This window comes from Papilio machaon, chromosome 26, assembly GCF_912999745.1.
Source record: "Papilio machaon chromosome 26, ilPapMach1.1, whole genome shotgun sequence".
Taxonomy (NCBI): domain Eukaryota; kingdom Metazoa; phylum Arthropoda; class Insecta; order Lepidoptera; family Papilionidae; genus Papilio; species Papilio machaon.
In genome coordinates, this window is record NC_060011.1 from 591,021 (window position 1) to 609,729 (window position 18,709).

Below are 18,709 nucleotides of genomic sequence, written 5' to 3' on the forward strand. Positions count from 1 at the left end.
AAAAATAAATTGTTGCACACTTCTATAAAAGGGTCACCCCGTGTTAAATGTCATAATAACCCGCTTTGAAATTGAAATATTTTGTAATTTTGTTTTTTTTATTAGAAATAAAAAGCCTGATTTTTTAATGTGCCCTTGTTACGGTGTTAGTGAATTATAATATGAAGTAACTATCGAAGTTACTCAGTGTATTTATTTAATAATTTTTAGTTTATTATGTAAGAGGTTATCCGAAAAAGTTGAAGACTTGTTAAAAAGAAAAGTATAATTTTTCATAATGACTGGTTCATCAGAAGATAAACCGAAATCTGCGAACTTTTATGTGGCGTCGTTAGTTGTGAGTGAATTATTTTTTTAATTAATAAATACTTAGATTCAGTAATGATGCAACATAAGATAAAATGATTTTATTACTTCCTGATTATTGTGTATTCACTTTATTTTAATTGCCCTTGAAAAACTAAGTCTATGCTGTAAAAAAAAGATTAACTTGACATTGAAAAGTTTTGAGCGTCTTTCCTAAATTCAATTTAGACTACGACTTAGTAAGTTTTTTTTAAATTCGAGCGGGCAAAGTCGCCGGCAGTAGTAGAAATATATTTCTATTAAGAAGTAGAAACAAGTTTATAGTATTAATAAAGTTTGTTGTTTTATACATTTTGTTATCCAGGGTGGTGCACTGGCTGGTATATCAGTAGATCTGACATTATATCCTCTGGACACATTGAAGACTCGTTTGCAGAGTGAGCAAGGCTTCCAGAAGGCAGGAGGCTTCAGGGGGGTGTATAAAGGTTAGAACTAAAAAAAAAAACTGACATGCAAATTTTTATTCCCATAGAAAATTTCAAAAATTTCACAGGAACAACTTGATGCTAAATTTCTTCATTTTTGTGAAACCTCTGTTTATTTCCTGCAGATATATCCCAGCTGAGTCTTCCACAGACTATCACTACCATGTGATACCACCTACAAAATTTTGAAAGGGATCTATAAAAAAAAATCACAGAATATCTAATTTTCCATATTTAATTTCCAGGTTTGTCAACAGTTGCAACCACATCTATGCCAACAACTGCACTATTCTTTGTGAGTTATGAAGCCACTAAGAATGTTATACAACCTTTAGTGTTGCCGCAGTATGCTCCTTTGGTACATATGTTTGCGGCCAGCATTGGTGAATTGGTAATTTTGTTTTATTATTTTTTATATATTAAAAATTCTTTATTGTAATTAATATTTTTCTAGAAAATACTTTTAAGATTAAGCTTTTTATTATTTGAAGCTACTATTTTTTTTATTTGGTTGTGACGTCAAATCATCACATCTATTGCCAAGTAGCGTAAGCCTAGATCTTGTAATGGTTACAACAAATATTATTGAATTTGTGTACAACAACTAGTTGTCGCCCGCGCCCCTATCCGCGCGAAATTCCAGACTATGTTCTACATCTGTGCCAAATTTCATCAAGATCCGTTGAGCCGTTCCGGAGATACCTTCAAACAAACATATATCTAAACATTTGCATTTATAATATTAGTAAAATAGCTGGCAACTCTTTCTCTATGTCTATCTCCATGCTTTTCTGTCTTCCTGTTTTATTTGTAGTCTACTCTTTCTAGTATTTAATGCTGTATATTTTTTTTCAGTTAGCATGTGTAATTAGAGTACCAACAGAAATAGCGAAACAAAGAAAACAAACATATGTAGGTTTAAAGAAAATAAGTGCTATATCAATATTAATGAAAGCGTATAAAGCGGATGGGTTTAGAAATGGTCTTTACCGTGGATTCTTTTCTACTGTAGCTAGAGATATACCGTTCAGTTTGATTGAATTACCGATATGGGAGCTGTTGAAGACAATTGTTAAGGATCGGAATGATGGTGTGATCACTGGTTTCCAGGTTAGTTATATTGTTTATTCAATAGAAATGTGAAAAATTCAGAACTAAGTTTTTCTCCGCCACTCATGTCCTTGTGAGAAAACGTAATAATTAACCTATGTGTTCTTCCCGAGTATGTTCTATATTTGTGGCAATTTTCACCGAGGTCCATGTAGCTGTTCTGGAGATAATCTTTTAACAAACATCCATATATCCATACATCCATAATATTAGTAAGAAGATTAATTAGACATGTCCATAGACCAGAAATAACATTGTCGGGTAATGAAATGTGTAAATAAAATTTCATATTTCCATTTAATTTCTGTAGTCTTATCAGCTCTAGAGGGACATAGAAGGAGTACATATATTCAAAGTTTTTTTTTATCTAATTTGTTTTACCTCAACAGAGTGCTCTTTGCGGTTCAATAGCGGGTGGTTTTACAGCCGCGGTAACAACACCCTTAGATCTAGCCAAGACTCGTATCATGCTCGCCGAAGATTATGCGGAGACCAGAAAGTTACGTATCCGACCGGTCCTGACCAGTATATACATGGAGTCAGGTCTTCGTGGTCTTTACGCGGGTTTTTTGCCTAGAATGATGGCGTTTACTTTAGGTGGTTTTGTTTATTTTGGTGTTTATGATGATTCAAAGAGATTAGTTGAAAATTTGTTGAATAGTTGATGACCATAAAGTTATTTAGAGTCGAACCTAGATAAGCGAGATTCACCACGATATTTGTCTCGCTTATAGAGTTTCTCGCTCATAGAAGACACCGTCACCGGACAATAACTCTCGCTTATCTAAGTTTTTCACTTATCCAGGGTCGAGATTAGTCTATATTTCAGCAATGCTTACCTTTAAGGTTATTGTAATGTATGAAAAAAAATGAATTGTGGTATTTTTTGTTTTAATTTAAATAAAGTAAGGTATTTAAATGATTTTTTTTTTACTTTGTGTAATATAAGGATTTAAGGAACGAATTTTTTGTCAAAGTACGGGTAAATTATGTGTGGTATATATTTTCATGAATGTTGTATGTACCCTAGTTTAAGGTTTTACTTTATTAAGTAGAAATGTTGTTGTATTTATATGATAAATATATGTTGTTATAATATTTTGTTTCATTTCTTTAGAATATCAAAGCATTTAATATTATCATAAATATAAAATTCTCGTGTCACGGGGTTCGTTAACTTGAACTCCTCCGAAACGGTTTGACCGATTCTCATGAAATTTTGTGAGCATATTCAGTAGGTCTGAGAATCGGCCAACATCTATTATTCATACCCCCCCCCCCCCATTTAGTTTTTTTTTAACTGTCGGTCCTATAAGTATGATTCCAAAATCTGCTCCATATTACTTGTCGTTTCTGGTGATTATTTCTTGCAACACTGAAATATCTTACAAAGTAAAAATTGCTTTAAATTAAAAATGATAAATTGTTAAAATTTGTTAAATATATTTTATTATTGAAAATACAATCTTTATACATTTTTATTTTAATATTTTTTTTACATTTATAACCTAAAAATAATAAATCTACAACTTTTTAGTTCGTGTTTTGACAGATTGTTTGGCGCGCATTTTTTGGTTGCGATCAATGAATTACGAAAATTTTATTCCGATTTTTAAATCGATCACAACCAAAAGAAAAAAAACGCGGAATATGTTTATTTTAAAAGATATAATAATATATTTATGTGATAATATATCGAAGAGTAAATATCGAATTATCTCGAAAACTCTAAACTGTGCACGTCTTAAATGAAAAAAAGATGTGACAGTTCTACAAGTCATTAAAAAAAAACAGAATTTGCCTGATATTTTTTGGGAGTTTAAGATTTTTTAACGCGATGTATTAAATACGTTGCCATTGCAGACATTTCAAAAAAAAACTTTCTTGTCTCTGTTTTTCACAAGATATTAGTACAAAAGACCACGGTATTATTTTTACATCATTATTTATGAGAAATAAAACTGTATGATTGAATAATCCAGTCAATAATTATAATAAAAAACCAAAAATATTCGAGACATTTAATAATTAATTTGAATAAGGTTTTAATAATTTGTTCAGAAGTAAAAGAAAAAAAACAAAATTAAAAACGAAAATATATTAATTAACATTTAAATAATAAAGAATATAAATCTTTCCTTTGGACAATCATAGCCAGAATTTCTAATTATATATTTAGTTATCTAAATATATAACAGTTGCAAATTCCGATCTTAAAAACATTCCGATCACCATAAAAAATATTAAAATAATAATCACATTTAATAAAAGACTTTATATACCTTTAATAATGACTTAGGTAATAATTTTCACTTAAGAAAGACAAATTTTATTTTTAAAATATTTTTTTTTTAATTTCTCAGAACAAACAGTTAATTGACAGTTTAAAAAAAAGTAAACGTCATTGTGTAATATTTTGGCGCGTATATTAAAATTGAAGATTTTATTGATACAGTTTTAATTTTTATACAATTTAAAGTTATTTTTTTACTAATATTTATATTATTGATAAGTTGGTGTTAACTTCTGTAATAAAATAAAATTGTAGGTCGGTAAAACAGTTTCGAAAATGGAAAAAGCGGCAAACTCACATAGTGCTCTTTTTACCGACGTATCGATAAAAATTTTTAATAAAAAAAAACAATGCGTATATTTATTAATACATATTTTAATATGGAAATGAGAGAAATTAACAAGGACCTAACGAGGAATAAAATATTCGATGGAGATATCCTGTTTTACCGACATTCATCTGTATGACTGGGAGGGAAACGTAATTTGAAACTGTTTTACCGACGGTGTAGAACTGTTTTACCGACGGTGTCGAACTGTTTTACCGACGTTGCTAGACTGTTTTACCGACGTACGGTGCACATTATCTGTGCGTGAGGTTGATATGGTTGTGTGAGAGCGTGGCGGCGGCGCGGCGGAAGGGGTTCCAGGAGGGAGCTCGGCGCGGGCTGCGCGGGGAGTGGGAGCGCGGGGTTCGTCCAGAAGTCGCCGTGGAGCCGCTAGAGGCGCTGGACGCGCCCGACACGGAGCCCTGCTGTGACCCGCGCTGACCCCCCACCTCGTTACCACGGACCCTCGGCTGTACACGTATAACTTTATTTCATGTTATATCACAATTTATAAAAATAAATTCCAGTTTGATAATTCTACATATTCCTGAGAAAAAGGGTCTTGATAGATAGACTGACGAACATCCTATAAGACAGTGATTGTCAAACTTATTTCTTTCACCGTCCTCTTTGAAAATCAATTATATTTTAGAGCCCCCTAATTTTATTCAGCCCTAAAACTTAAAAACCACAATTTTATTACTTTAATTAATTTTAATGCCCCCAATATTTTGGGCCCCTTATCCTAGGCTTCAAATGCCCCCAAGGGGGCGTTATCGTCCACTTTGAGAAACACTGCTATAAGAGTACCATTTTTTCCTTTTTAGGAACAGAAACCTAAAAATGACTGATTTTCGTTGATAATATAAAAGTTAATTGCTGAAATAGTTTGTATAAGTGTAAGGTACCTTGTGGCAGGTGTCCATGGGTGTGGCGAGGCGCAGTGTGAGCGCGGGTCCCGCCTGCTGTATGAGGCGCACCACCTCGCCGTGTGAGCTCCACTTCACGTCTGTCTCCCCGATCGATATTATGAAGTCACCTTCACGCATGCCACCAATCTGAACATAGATGGCGTTGTTGTCGATTTGAAACACACTCGTGTTATGTTCCCTTAAGGCATACTATTTTTTGACTTTATTGTTTAACTAGCTTTTACCCGCGACTCCGTCCGCGCGGAAGAAAAAAATAGAAAACGGGTTAAAAAATTATCCTATGTCCGTTTCCTGGTTCTAAGCTACCTGCCCACCAATTTTCAGTCAAATCGATTCAGCCGTTCTTGAGTTATAAATAGTGTAACTAACACAACTTTCTTTTATATATACAGATAGATATAGATTACGAATTGTCATCTAAGTTTAGAACCTTATGTTTTAATTGGAGCTAGATGAAAATATAATCAAAGTTATTGGTAATTAATATTACTAATGGATGTATGGATGTTTGTTTGAAGCTATCTCCTGAACGGCTCAATGTATCTTGATGAAATTTGGCATATATGTAGAGCTTAGTCTGGAAGAACACATAGACAACTAATAAAGTTTTTTTTTTAAATTTTGCATGGACGGAATCGCGGGCGACAGCTAGTTAATTACAAAAATAGAAATGAATGTTAAGAAGGAGAAAAAGAGCGATATGTAACTTACATCAGCCAATGAGTTAGGTTCAACTGCGGCGATAACCACAGGCGCGTCTCCTCTCACTGTAAACCCGAAACCTTCCTCATCTTTGTTATTGGCCATGTTATATTCACTCGCCACTCTTCTCAACTCCTTCCGTTCTCTTTCTCTTCCGTTCTTCAACTTGGATTCCTTCTCCATCTCATAATCGTATCGATCGTATTCGATAACTTTATGATGATAGTCGTAGTTATTATTATTATAACTGTTTATATAGACGCCATTTTGTTTCGTAACTCTCTTTTCATCTAGAATCTTCTCGTCTCTTATTTGGTTGTAGTATGTGCTGTTATCTTCGGAATGGTCTCGCTTGTCGCTCGGTCGTCTTCTTAGTTTGTCTTCTTCCTTGCCGTTTCTTCTGTCCCGTCGTGCTTCTCTTCTCTTCTCCGTGTTCTTCTGAAGTTGGATGAGACGGGGAGCGCTCCAGTGTCGTTTCGCGGAAAAGACTGCGATGGGTCCCAGGGATTTGAATAAATCTTCAACGCGATGTTGAGCGAAGTCAGGTGGTGTTAATGCTAGTTCAAATTTAGATGCAGCTGTGGAACATTTCGTAGAAATAAATATTTCAAATTTAATAAATCAATCAATTACACTAATCTTCTATATATATAGTCAGAAAGTCGTGTTAGTTACACTATTTATAACTCAAGATCGGTCGAACTGATTTATCTGAAAATTGTTGGGGAGGTAGCTTAGAACTAGGAGACGGACATAGGATAATTTTTACCACGTTTTCTATTTTTTTTATTCCGCGCGGACGGAGTCGCGGGTAAAAGCTAGTAATCTATATATATAAAAATTAATCGCTGTTCGTTAGTCTCACTAAAACTGAGAACGGCTGAACTGATTTATCTTATCTTAGTCTTGAAATGTTCGTGGAGGTCTAGGGAAGGTTTAAAAGGCGAGAAAAAATTCATACCGCTATTAAGTTTTTTTTAACTGCGCGCGCACGGAGTCGCGGGCGACAGCTAGTTTTAGAAATATACAAACGAAACTTGAGTCAAACACAAACAAATATAAACTGCTTAAGTATTTTGGATGAACAGGAACTTTTATCATCGTGTTTTAATACGTCGTCAGCGCCATCTATCCGTGACTTTTTAAAGATGTATTGTAATGTAACGTACGCAATATGGCGGGCGCGTCTATAATGTCAGCGAAGTCGGGCTCCTCTCGGCCTCCCCGCGCCCGCGCCGCTCGCTCGCGCTGCGCCGTCACACAACGAGACAGCGCCTCCTTGCCACGGAGCTCTCTGCCATACATACATACATACATAAAATGCTATAAAACTGGAGATAATGTATAGTATTAGTAATTACTAACATTATTTTTGGGTATCATGAAATCTGTGTTCTCTAAATCCTTATTAAGTCGCAAAATTTAATCGCCCAAATTTAAAAAGTGGGCGATAACGCCCCCTTAGAGGCGTTTGAAACCTAGGAGGGGGCGATAAGAAGCCCAAAAAATGAGGGTCATTGAAATTAATTAAAGTAATGAATTTGTGGTTTTTAAGTTTTAGGGCTGAATAAAAATTAGGGGCGCTATGAAATATAATTGATTTTCAAAGGGGGCGGTGAAAGAAAATAAGTTTGACAATCACTGGTTTAGATGGATGTTTGTTTGAAGGTATCCCCAAAACTACTTAACAGATTTAGATGAAATTTGGCACAGATGTAGAACATAATCTAGAAAAACACATAGGGCACTTATTACAGTATTTTATTCCGTGTGAACAGAGTTATAGAATAGTTTGAAATAAGTTGCTAGTAACTGAACCTGCACATCCTCTGTAGCCGCAAAGCTTCTTCGTATAGTGCTAGTGCTTCTGCAAGATGTGCGCGACCCAGCGCTATTGGTTCTACCTCGGATACGCTATTATTGGACCCTAGGGAAAAAAAGAGAAATTTGAAGGTAATTAATTTGAAAAAAAAGGCCAAATGGAAGGACAATAGCAAAATATTTGTTAATGAAAAAAGTTGGAGCGTTGGTGATTCAAAGGTTAAGCGTTTGACTTGTTATCTGTAAATTCCGGGTTCGAAGTCCTAATGTATTAATGTTTTTTTAAATTTCCGATATACTCGGATGGGTTCTATGTATAAAGGTTAAACTAACAAATTGTTGATTTTTACTTTTTTTATATTAAAATCTACCTCTTAAGCCGCGTTCACATTTGCCTGACGTGTTGTGTCGTGACGCTTTCTGTCGTGATGGCTACTGTTCACATCTATGTGACGCGTTATGACGCATTTTTAATCAGTTCCGTTATAGCTCTCAGAGTTTACACATTCGCAATGTTTTTTCATGAATCATACGATACAGATTCAGATTATGAAGAAGATATGCAGTGATTGGCACTGGCAACACTTCTAATAAAACAAAGAAAGAGAAGAAGATATTGGATACATCCAGTAAATACAAAAAGAGAGACTAAAGGCGAGTTTCATTGTCTCGTTAAAGAGCTTGAGAGTGATGCTGAAAAATTTCATCAGTATTTTAGAATGTCTAACTTCTGACGCGTCACAACACAACACGTGCGCGTGCACACTAGTCCGACCCGCTGTGTCGTGTCGCTGCGCCGTCCCCCGCACCTCACCCAACTGACGCGGACCGGGATCGCTACTGACGCGACACGACACAAGCCATCACGACACACTGCGTCAGAGAAGTGTGCACGCAACCATATTAATTGTATGAGACCGATACCTTTCTGACGCATCACGACACAACACGTCAGGCAAATGTGAATGCGGCTTTAGTTTAGTTAACAACATAAACTAAACACATATACACATTTACATATATAAATGTGTATTTTGTTGCTGAAGTAAAAAGGTCAATGCGGCTTATTTTCCTATATCGTTGAAACTTTGAAAGCATCTCCTGAAAAATTGTCAATTTGTACATTGACCCTTATTTGTAGGAGACATCGATATGTGTGAAGTCAACCCGCACTTGAGCATTGACTATATCCTAGTCAGCCCTAAGTAAGGGTAGGCTGCAAGTCCCTCAGTACTGATGTATAGTGAGCTGATGATGATGATGATGATGATGATGAATGTATTCAGGAGAATGTTACCCTGTGTGCGATCAGGCGCGTGTAGCTGTGCGAGGCGGTCTGCAGCTCGTGGTCCTGGAGACTGCAGCAGCGCTACGCCGCAGTACTGATGTATAGTGAGCTGATGATGATGATGATGATGATGAATGTATTCAGGAGAATGTTACCCTGTGTGCGATCAGGCGCGTGTAGCTGTGCGAGGCGGTCTGCAGCTCGTGGTCCTGGAGACTGCAGCAGCGCTACGCCGCAGTACTGATGTATAGTGAGCTGATGATGATGATGATGATGATGAATGTATTCAGGAGAATGTTACCCTGTGTGCGATCAGGCGCGTGTAGCTGTGCGAGGCGGTCTGCAGCTCGTGGTCCTGGAGACTGCAGCAGCGCTACGCCGCAGTACTGATGTATAGTGAGCTGATGATGATGATGATGATGATGATGTATGTATTCAGGAGAATGTTACCCTGTGTGCGATCAGGCGCGTGTAGTTGTGCGAGGCGGTCTGCAGCTCGTGGTCCTGGAGACTGCAGCAGCGCTACGCCGCAGTACTGATGTATAGTGAGCTGATGATGATGATGATGATGAATGTATTCAGGAGAATGTTACCCTGTGTGCGATCAGGCGCGTGTAGCTGTGCGAGGCGGTCTGCAGCTCGTGGTCCTGGAGACTGCAGCAGCGCTACGCCGCAGTACTGATGTATAGTGAGCTGATGATGATGATGATGATGATGATGAATGTATTCAGGAGAATGTTACCCTGTGTGCGATCAGGCGCGTGTAGCTGTGCGAGGCGGTCTGCAGCTCGTGGTCCTGGAGACTGCAGCAGCGCTACGCCGCAGTACTGATGTATAGTGAGCTGATGATGATGATGATGATGATGATGAATGTATTCAGGAGAATGTTACCCTGTGTGCGATCAGGTGCGTGTAGCTGTGCGAGGCGGTCTGCAGCTCGTGGTCCTGGAGACTGCAGCAGCGCTACGCCGCAGTACTGATGTATAGTGAGCTGATGATGATGATGATGATGATGAATGTATTCAGGAGAATGTTACCCTGTGTGCGATCAGGCGCGTGTAGCTGTGCGAGGCGGTCTGCAGCTCGTGGTCCTGGAGACTGCAGCAGCGCTACGCCGCAGTACTGATGTATAGTGAGCTGATGATGATGATGATGATGAATGTATTCAGGAGAATGTTACCCTGTGTGCGATCAGGTGCGTGTAGCTGTGCGAGGCGGTCTGCAGCTCGTGGTCCTGGAGACTGCAGCAGCGCTACGCCGCAGTACTGATGTATAGTGAGCTGATGATGATGATGATGATGATGAATGTATTCAGGAGAATGTTACCCTGTGTGCGATCAGGCGCGTGTAGCTGTGCGAGGCGGTCTGCAGCTCGTGGTCCTGGAGACTGCAGCAGCGCTACGCCGCAGTACTGATGTATAGTGAGCTGATGATGATGATGATGAATGTATTCAGGAGAATGTTACCCTGTGTGCGATCAGGCGCGTGTAGCTGTGCGAGGCGGTCTGCAGCTCGTGGTCCTGGAGACTGCAGCAGCGCTACGCCGCAGTACTGATGTATAGTGAGCTGATGATGATGATGATGATGATGAATGTATTCAGGAGAATGTTACCCTGTGTGCGATCAGGCGCGTGTAGCTGTGCGAGGCGGTCTGCAGCTCGTGGTCCTGGAGACTGCAGCAGCGCTACGCCGCAGTACTGATGTATAGTGAGCTGATGATGATGATGATGATGATGAATGTATTCAGGAGAATGTTACCCTGTGTGCGATCAGGCGCGTGTAGCTGTGCGAGGCGGTCTGCAGCTCGTGGTCCTGGAGACTGCAGCAGCGCTACGCCGCAGTACTGATGTATAGTGAGCTGATGATGATGATGATGATGATGAATGTATTCAGGAGAATGTTACCCTGTGTGCGATCAGGCGCGTGTAGCTGTGCGAGGCGGTCTGCAGCTCGTGGTCCTGGAGACTGCAGCAGCGCTACGCCGCAGTACTGATGTATAGTGAGCTGATGATGATGATGATGATGATGAATGTATTCAGGAGAATGTTACCCTGTGTGCGATCAGGCGCGTGTAGCTGTGCGAGGCGGTCTGCAGCTCGTGGTCCTGGAGACTGCAGCAGCGCTACGCCGCAGTACTGATGTATAGTGAGCTGATGATGATGATGATGATGAATGTATTCAGGAGAATGTTACCCTGTGTGCGATCAGGCGCGTGTAGCTGTGCGAGGCGGTCTGCAGCTCGTGGTCCTGGAGACTGCAGCAGCGCTACGCCGCAGTACTGATGTATAGTGAGCTGATGATGATGATGATGATGAATGTATTCAGGAGAATGTTACCCTGTGTGCGATCAGGCGCGTGTAGCTGTGCGAGGCGGTCTGCAGCTCGTGGTCCTGGAGACTGCAGCAGCGCTACGCCGCAGTACTGATGTATAGTGAGCTGATGATGATGATGATGATGATGATGAATGTATTCAGGAGAATGTTACCCTGTGTGCGATCAGGTGCGTGTAGCTGTGCGAGGCGGTCTGCAGCTCGTGGTCCTGGAGACTGCAGCAGCGCTACGCCGCAGTACTGATGTATAGTGAGCTGATGATGATGATGATGATGATGAATGTATTCAGGAGAATGTTACCCTGTGTGCGATCAGGCGCGTGTAGCTGTGCGAGGCGGTCTGCAGCTCGTGGTCCTGGAGACTGCAGCAGCGCTACGCCGCAGTACTGATGTATAGTGAGCTGATGATGATGATGATGATGAATGTATTCAGGAGAATGTTACCCTGTGTGCGATCAGGCGCGTGTAGCTGTGCGAGGCGGTCTGCAGCTCGTGGTCCTGGAGACTGTAGCAGCGCTACGCCGCAGTACTGATGTATAGTGAGCTGATGATGATGATGATGATGATGATGAATGTATTCAGGAGAATGTTACCCTGTGTGCGATCAGGCGCGTGTAGCTGTGCGAGGCGGTCTGCAGCTCGTGGTCCTGGAGACTGCAGCAGCGCTACGCCGCAGTACTGATGTATAGTGAGCTGATGATGATGATGATGATGATGAATGTATTCAGGAGAATGTTACCCTGTGTGCGATCAGGCGCGTGTAGCTGTGCGAGGCGGTCTGCAGCTCGTGGTCCTGGAGACTGCAGCAGCGCTACGCCGCAGTACTGATGTATAGTGAGCTGATGATGATGATGATGATGATGATGAATGTATTCAGGAGAATGTTACCCTGTGTGCGATCAGGCGCGTGTAGCTGTGCGAGGCGGTCTGCAGCTCGTGGTCCTGGAGACTGCAGCAGCGCTACGCCGCAGTACTGATGTATAGTGAGCTGATGATGATGATGATGATGATGATGAATGTATTCAGGAGAATGTTACCCTGTGTGCGATCAGGCGCGTGTAGCTGTGCGAGGCGGTCTGCAGCTCGTGGTCCTGGAGACTGCAGCAGCGCTACGCCGCAGTACTGATGTATAGTGAGCTGATGATGATGATGATGATGAATGTATTCAGGAGAATGTTACCCTGTGTGCGATCAGGCGCGTGTAGCTGTGCGAGGCGGTCTGCAGCTCGTGGTCCTGGAGACTGCAGCAGCGCTACGCCGCAGTACTGATGCGCCAATGCTGGTAATATTATAAATGCGAATGTTTAGATGGATGGATGGATGTTTGTTTGAAGGTATCTCGGGAACTGCTAAAGGGATTTCGCTGAAATTTTATATAGATGTAGATAGTCTCGAAGAACACATAGGCTAAAAATAAGTATTCAAGCTAAGTTTTTTTTAATTCCTCCCGGACGGAATCGCGACAGCTATCATACTAATATTATAAATGCTAAAGTTTAGATGGATATTTGTTACAAGGTATCTCCGGAACAACTCAACAGATCTTGATGAAATTTGTCACAGATGTAAAACATAGTCTGGAAGAACACATAGGATACTTATTAAGATTTTTTTCAGTGCAGTCGGAGTCGCGGGTGATAGCTAGTTTATAAATATAATCACACAGCACTTTGCGATAGTATCCACTTTATGTTGAATAGCAGTTTAGTTGATTACTATTTATGCATAATAAATTTTATATAAGTTACCTTTGTAGAACTCAGTCTTTACGTGGACAAGTGAGACCCACGAATATGGCACATAATTGAATACACCTTCAGTCTGCATCTGTAATGTCATTATGGTTCTGAGATCAAAATACAGACAGTAATCAAATTTTAATCATTATCTTGAAAAAAAACAGAGATGAAAATATGTTTAAAATGAAGATTTTTGGCATCAGAAACCCAATATTAATACTTATAATGTAAAGGTTCAATAAAAAAACTAATTTCTCGCTAATTTGAACATCAAGAATAATTAAAAAAAAATGATAAAACTGTTCACACTATTAATTGCTTAAAAATTGCATAATATTTGAAGTTTTTACGTAATAAAAAACAAAGAAATTAAAATTTTAGTAACACCGCCATCTAGCGACAAATAAATTTAAAAACAGCGCCATCTAGTGGACAATACAGGCTAATATTATCTTATTCAATTTTGACATGTTACTTTATCGTATAGCTGTTTGTAGACGTGTGCGAGCTGAGCACTCTCCTGTGCTAGGTCTAGACACATGTCGAGGTCTGCAGGCAGCGCCTCGCCGCGCGCCTCCCGCGCCTGCAGCTGCAGCTTCTCGAACAGACACTCGCGAGCTTGCGCCTGCAATACAAAATTAGTTGACACTGCCATCTAGTGACGTGGATTTGTGACAAATATATTTGGAACAACGCCATCTATTATTTTAAAGACAATTTTTTTAAAGGAGATTATTAGTTATTATAGTCTTAAATTATATTATAACCGGATCAACGATTCTTGATGAAATTTGGCACAGATGTAGAATATAATTTGGAAGGAAACATAGGCTGCTTATTTAGTTTTTTTTTTAAATCCAGGCTGACGGAGTCGCGGTCGACATCTAGTATTATTATAAAGTATGTAAATAGCAATAAAAGATAACTATTGCAAGTATGACAGATCACATGCAACTCTTATGCCCTCTATTAATAAAATTATTTTAAAAAGCAGCGCCATCTATTGTTTTTAATTTTTAATGGTAGTTAAAGATTCTTCTGTATTATATTATAGCTATAGACCGCGACTTCGTCTGTGCGGAATTTAAAAAAAAAAGCGTTGAAAAGTGTCTGTAACAAAATTTCATATAAGATTAAATAAGTTATAAATATATATCAAACATAACCAAGATCTATAAAACCATTTTGGAGATACATTCTATCATCCATCCATACATTCGACTATTAGTATGTCTGACCGTCATAAGTGTGCCGAGTACGAGCAAGGTGTCCGCAGCGAGGTCTACTGAAGGTGCATTGGTAAAGTTCTCATGTATATAGCGGAGTGCACCAGCAGCTCGCAGCAGCGCATCCACTGCACCATCAAGACCAGAACATGTCGTACGTTCCTAACAATAAACATATTCTAAGATAAACAAGCAGAATTCACAGATAAATTAATTAAGAACGGTTTAATTATCTATAATTGTCGGTGTCGGCACCGACTAGTTTTAAATCCGTCGGACTCATCGGATTTCGCCGACGCGATTTTAAAGTTCTCAAAATAAATACTCGACCTGAATATGGATCTCCGACGGGTCAGAAACTAGTCGGTGCCGACACCGACAATCATACGAGTTAAACCGTTCCTAATTAATTTATTATTATGTCTCGATAGACAGGGAATTGGATTAGAAAGGAATAGACAAGTGATGCAATTAAAAAATCAAAAAACATTTTTTTTAAATAATTAAGATGTCTCTTAATATGTAAAGAAGAGATTTGTTAATTTCTGCTGAATTGGTCAATTTTCTTACTTTTATTTGTATGACAGATGTAATATGAGAGTATATCTGTGGACCTAGCACGAACAATTGTGACAATCGCCTTCGCATCGCCATCATGAATTATATCAAGATTATTATGAGATTTTGGTCTACTTTACGATACCTACTGCACAAAATGTAATACAAATCTTGACCTTGATGCCGGAGGTCTTATTTTAGTCCTCCCCATCCAACCATTTTAATACAAATTGGGTTTGACGGAGAAGGGAATGCATTAAAAGGGGGGATATTCTCTTTCAGTGCGTCCTACGTCATTTAGAGGTAGAAACGCATCTGAAATTGCAGATATTAATGGGCAGCGATCGCTTCGCTATTTCGGCGAATTAAGGTGGAGGTTCGCTGGTTTGATACCTATGAATAAATATAACAATAACTGTGACATGTTTAAATCATCACCTGTTTAGCACCTATCTGTGTATATATACCAGCCATGTTGAAGAGCACGCAGGCCTTTTCAAAAGCTACAGTGCGCTGACATGATGGTACACCTACAAATTATTACAAAATTTCATATAAATATATCAATTACAGTAATCTAATAAAAAAAACTTGAGAGATGTCAAGGTACACCCGGATGGAACGAAGTTCCTTTCTATTATTTAGTGAAGGAACCAATGTTTATTCTATGAATAAAAAAACTTAAGTCTTCACAAGAAGTACATTTTATTTCTATGAATTTTCGTTATATATTGTCACGTCGTTGCCATGGTGAAGTAGCGCTCATTCGTCGTTAATATACTTAGTATAGCAAAAAGTGTCGTGACAACTTTTCGTAAGAATTTTTTCCGTCTAGCCCCCTTTCACAACGCGCGATAAGGAACTTCGTTCCAAAAACAAACCATATCTATGTATAAAAAATAAGAATTCAAAAGGGTCACAATGAGTAACTTTTCGTTACATGAGTGGGATAGAAAATATAACACACAGTGAATGCAAACGAGACAGCTATATACAATTAAATTCATTGCACTTAATAGCTATTTAATGTGACAATCTTTAAATCTACTTGAACTCCTCCGAAACGGCTTGACCGATTCTCATGAAATTTTGTGAGCATATTGAGTAGGTCTGAGAATCGGCCAACATCTATTTTTCATAACGCCCCCCCCTTTTTGTTTTTTTTTTAACTGCGCGCGGACGGAGTCGCGGGCGACAGCTAGTATTATTATATATTTATATTTGTTACCTGTTAAAGAGTCGAACCACTCGAAGTATACGCCCAGGGAGCGGTCTGGTGGAAAGAAGCGTCGTTCAATGAAATATAGCTGGTTGTAATACTTGAACAATAACGCCACACCCACTGTAGAACGGACTGGGGTTCGCATCGCCTGGAATATATCACAGGTAATATAATGGTAATATTCCGGTAATATTATAAGGTTACAATCATGCCAAAAGTCCTATAAGTTATTTCGAAAAAAGGATGATAAGGTAACGCACGCTTCAACGGGTTCGTTTTTACCTAACTTTTTGATAATGCCACTTGAGGAGTAAGTCAGTAGGAATAGGCCTAGGAAGAGATGGATTGCGTGAAAGGTTATATAATTAAAGAAGAAAGTGATGATTAGATATGAGCAGATCAGTGAATCAGTTCAGCTCAATTTGTACCTCTAAGGATTTGCGTTTTGAGCTGCAAACTGTTACTCGCCAAGTAGATCGTGGCTCGTCAACTTAGTTGTTGAGCCACAACTCAACGGTTCAGGTTTGTGAGTTGAACTTTTAAACCGGTTCAGAACTGATTTACACATGACTAGTGATGAGTGAAATGGAGATCGAACTGGAAGAGGAAAACCTTTTGCTCTACCATATAGAGTTGTATAAGGAAAGCGAGATGTTATGGATCATACCTGTCTCATGTCCATAAAGTCAGAGATGGCGTCCTCGTAAGCAGCAGCGTCTTCGCTGTAGTGCTCCAGGATGAAGTCTTTGAATGGCTCACGGAAGTCCACCTCCTTCGTCTCTTTCAGACCCAGCGGGATCATCGGCATCAGGCATTCTTTGCTGATAAAAACATATAAAGTTCGTGCTGTTTACTTGTCAGTTTTGTACCTCTGGTTTGCGATTACTTCAAATTATATTATCTAGTTATATGAATTTTTAAATATATTTATTGAAAATTGTACTGTATTACAAAGTGTTATGGGTCAAAATGTATGGATGATAAGATATGACAAAAAAACTGTCTGACTACCGGATACATTATTATGAAGGTACACTGTGGCGGTTTAATTTAAACGCGGAAAGCGTTTTTTTACTGTGTATCACAATTAATTATAGTGATGTAAAACTTCATAATATTATTACTTTTTTGGAAGTGACATTGCACTTTTTCAATTACTATTTCGTTCGTCAAGAGCGTTACTCACAAGCGCGGCATGCGACATTCACGGGTAGGTACCGTTTCTACTGTAGTAATAAAAAAAACTTTAGATAATGTTATGTGTTTTTATTAAAGAACGATGGGTGATAAAGTGTTACAGCATTGTAAACTAATAATCCTTACTAATATTATAAATGCGAAAGTAACTCTGTCTGTCTGTCTGTCTGTCTGTCTGTCTGTCTGTCTCGCTTTCACGCAAAAACTACTGAACCGATTTAAATGAAATTTTGTACACAGATAGTCTAGAGCCTGAGGATGGACATAGGCTACATTTTAACGCGAAAAAGGGGTTGTAAGGGGTTGAAAGTGGGGGTGAAAGTTTGTATGGAATTATCGTCATTTTTACAGGTAGAAGGTTGAAACTTATTTTCAAGGCTAATTTGATAAAGATAAATATGAAATTAAATTTTTGGAAAAATTTTACCCCCAAGGGTGCTAAATAACAATAGGGGATGAAATTTTGTTTGGCAATATATTCGGTTTTGGTGAATGTTTTGTTTAATATGCTTTGCTGTAACCCTTACCAATATTTAGTCTAGAGCCTGAGGAAAGACGTAGGCTACATTTTAACGCGAAAAAAGGGTTGTAAGGGGTTGAAAGTGGGGGTGAAATTTTGTATGGAATTATCGTTATTTTTACAGATAGAAGCTTGAAACTTATTTTCAAGACTGCTAATTTGATATACATAAATACGAAATTAAATTTTTGTAAAAATTTTAGCCCTAAGGGTGCAAAATAATAATAGGGGATGAAATTTTGTTTGGCAATATGTTCGGTTTTGATGAATGTTTTGTTTAATAAGTTTTGCTGTTACAATTACCAATTTTTAGTCTAGAGCCTGAGGAAGGACATAGGGTACATTTTAACGCGAAAAAGGGTTTGCAAGGGGTTGAACGTGGGGGTGTAAGTTGGTATGGAATTATCGTGATGTTGCGGACCTTTTTGCTATTTTGATAGCTTATGTAGTTTTCTATTATTGACAATCACATTTTAATATTGCTTCTTGACGTTTGGCTGTCGATTACCCTTGTTCTTTCTATTTCTTAATTATTTGTTATTTATTTAAATATAGTCATTTGCAGAATTTATTGGTTTGTTCATTCATTTTGTTCGTTTCATCTTGAGCACGAGCAGGAGCTCGCTGAAAATGAGAGGCGGCGTGAGCTACA

At 38.8% G+C, this 18,709-nt stretch overlaps 2 protein-coding genes across 2 annotated transcripts in view; one reads left to right on the forward strand and one right to left on the reverse strand.

The window, feature by feature from the left end:
* Positions 1 to 171: 171 nt before the first annotated feature.
* LOC106714321 (S-adenosylmethionine mitochondrial carrier protein) lies at positions 172 to 2,757 on the forward strand. The gene is made up of 5 exons (XM_045684571.1): positions 172 to 337; positions 671 to 791; positions 1,037 to 1,182; positions 1,647 to 1,901; positions 2,291 to 2,757. The coding sequence occupies exons 1-5, from the start codon at positions 278 to 280 to the stop codon at positions 2,564 to 2,566; spliced, it is 858 nt and encodes a 285-aa protein (XP_045540527.1). The 5' UTR covers positions 172 to 277; the 3' UTR covers positions 2,567 to 2,757.
* Positions 2,758 to 4,622: 1,865 nt separating this feature from the next.
* Positions 4,623 to 18,709, reverse strand: part of LOC106714309 (rhophilin-2) — a 67,028-nt gene continuing 52,941 nt past the window's right edge. The window contains exons 4-15 of the mRNA XM_045684595.1: positions 17,008 to 17,161; positions 16,347 to 16,488; positions 15,557 to 15,648; positions 14,573 to 14,722; positions 13,810 to 13,959; positions 13,344 to 13,422; positions 12,776 to 12,874; positions 7,975 to 8,083; positions 7,326 to 7,450; positions 6,166 to 6,734; positions 5,431 to 5,580; positions 4,623 to 4,992 (exon numbers count right to left, since the gene is read on the reverse strand). Coding sequence (XP_045540551.1) covers positions 4,777 to 4,992; positions 5,431 to 5,580; positions 6,166 to 6,734; positions 7,326 to 7,450; positions 7,975 to 8,083; positions 12,776 to 12,874; positions 13,344 to 13,422; positions 13,810 to 13,959; positions 14,573 to 14,722; positions 15,557 to 15,648; positions 16,347 to 16,488; positions 17,008 to 17,161 — 2,035 coding nt within the window. The 3' untranslated portion in view covers positions 4,623 to 4,776. The remainder of the gene's footprint in view (positions 4,993 to 5,430; positions 5,581 to 6,165; positions 6,735 to 7,325; positions 7,451 to 7,974; positions 8,084 to 12,775; positions 12,875 to 13,343; positions 13,423 to 13,809; positions 13,960 to 14,572; positions 14,723 to 15,556; positions 15,649 to 16,346; positions 16,489 to 17,007; positions 17,162 to 18,709) is intronic.

Excerpts from the sequence above, each read along its gene's own strand:
- LOC106714321 (XM_045684571.1), top strand. The coding sequence starts at position 278 with ATGACTGGTTCATCAGAAGATAAACCGAAATCTGCGAACTTTTATGTG. Across the intron at positions 792-1,036 it reads CTTCAGGGGGGTGTATAAAG|GTTTGTCAACAGTTGCAACC; the intron begins GTTAGAACTAAA and ends TTTAATTTCCAG. Across the intron at positions 1,183-1,646 it reads CGGCCAGCATTGGTGAATTG|TTAGCATGTGTAATTAGAGT; the intron begins GTAATTTTGTTT and ends ATTTTTTTTCAG.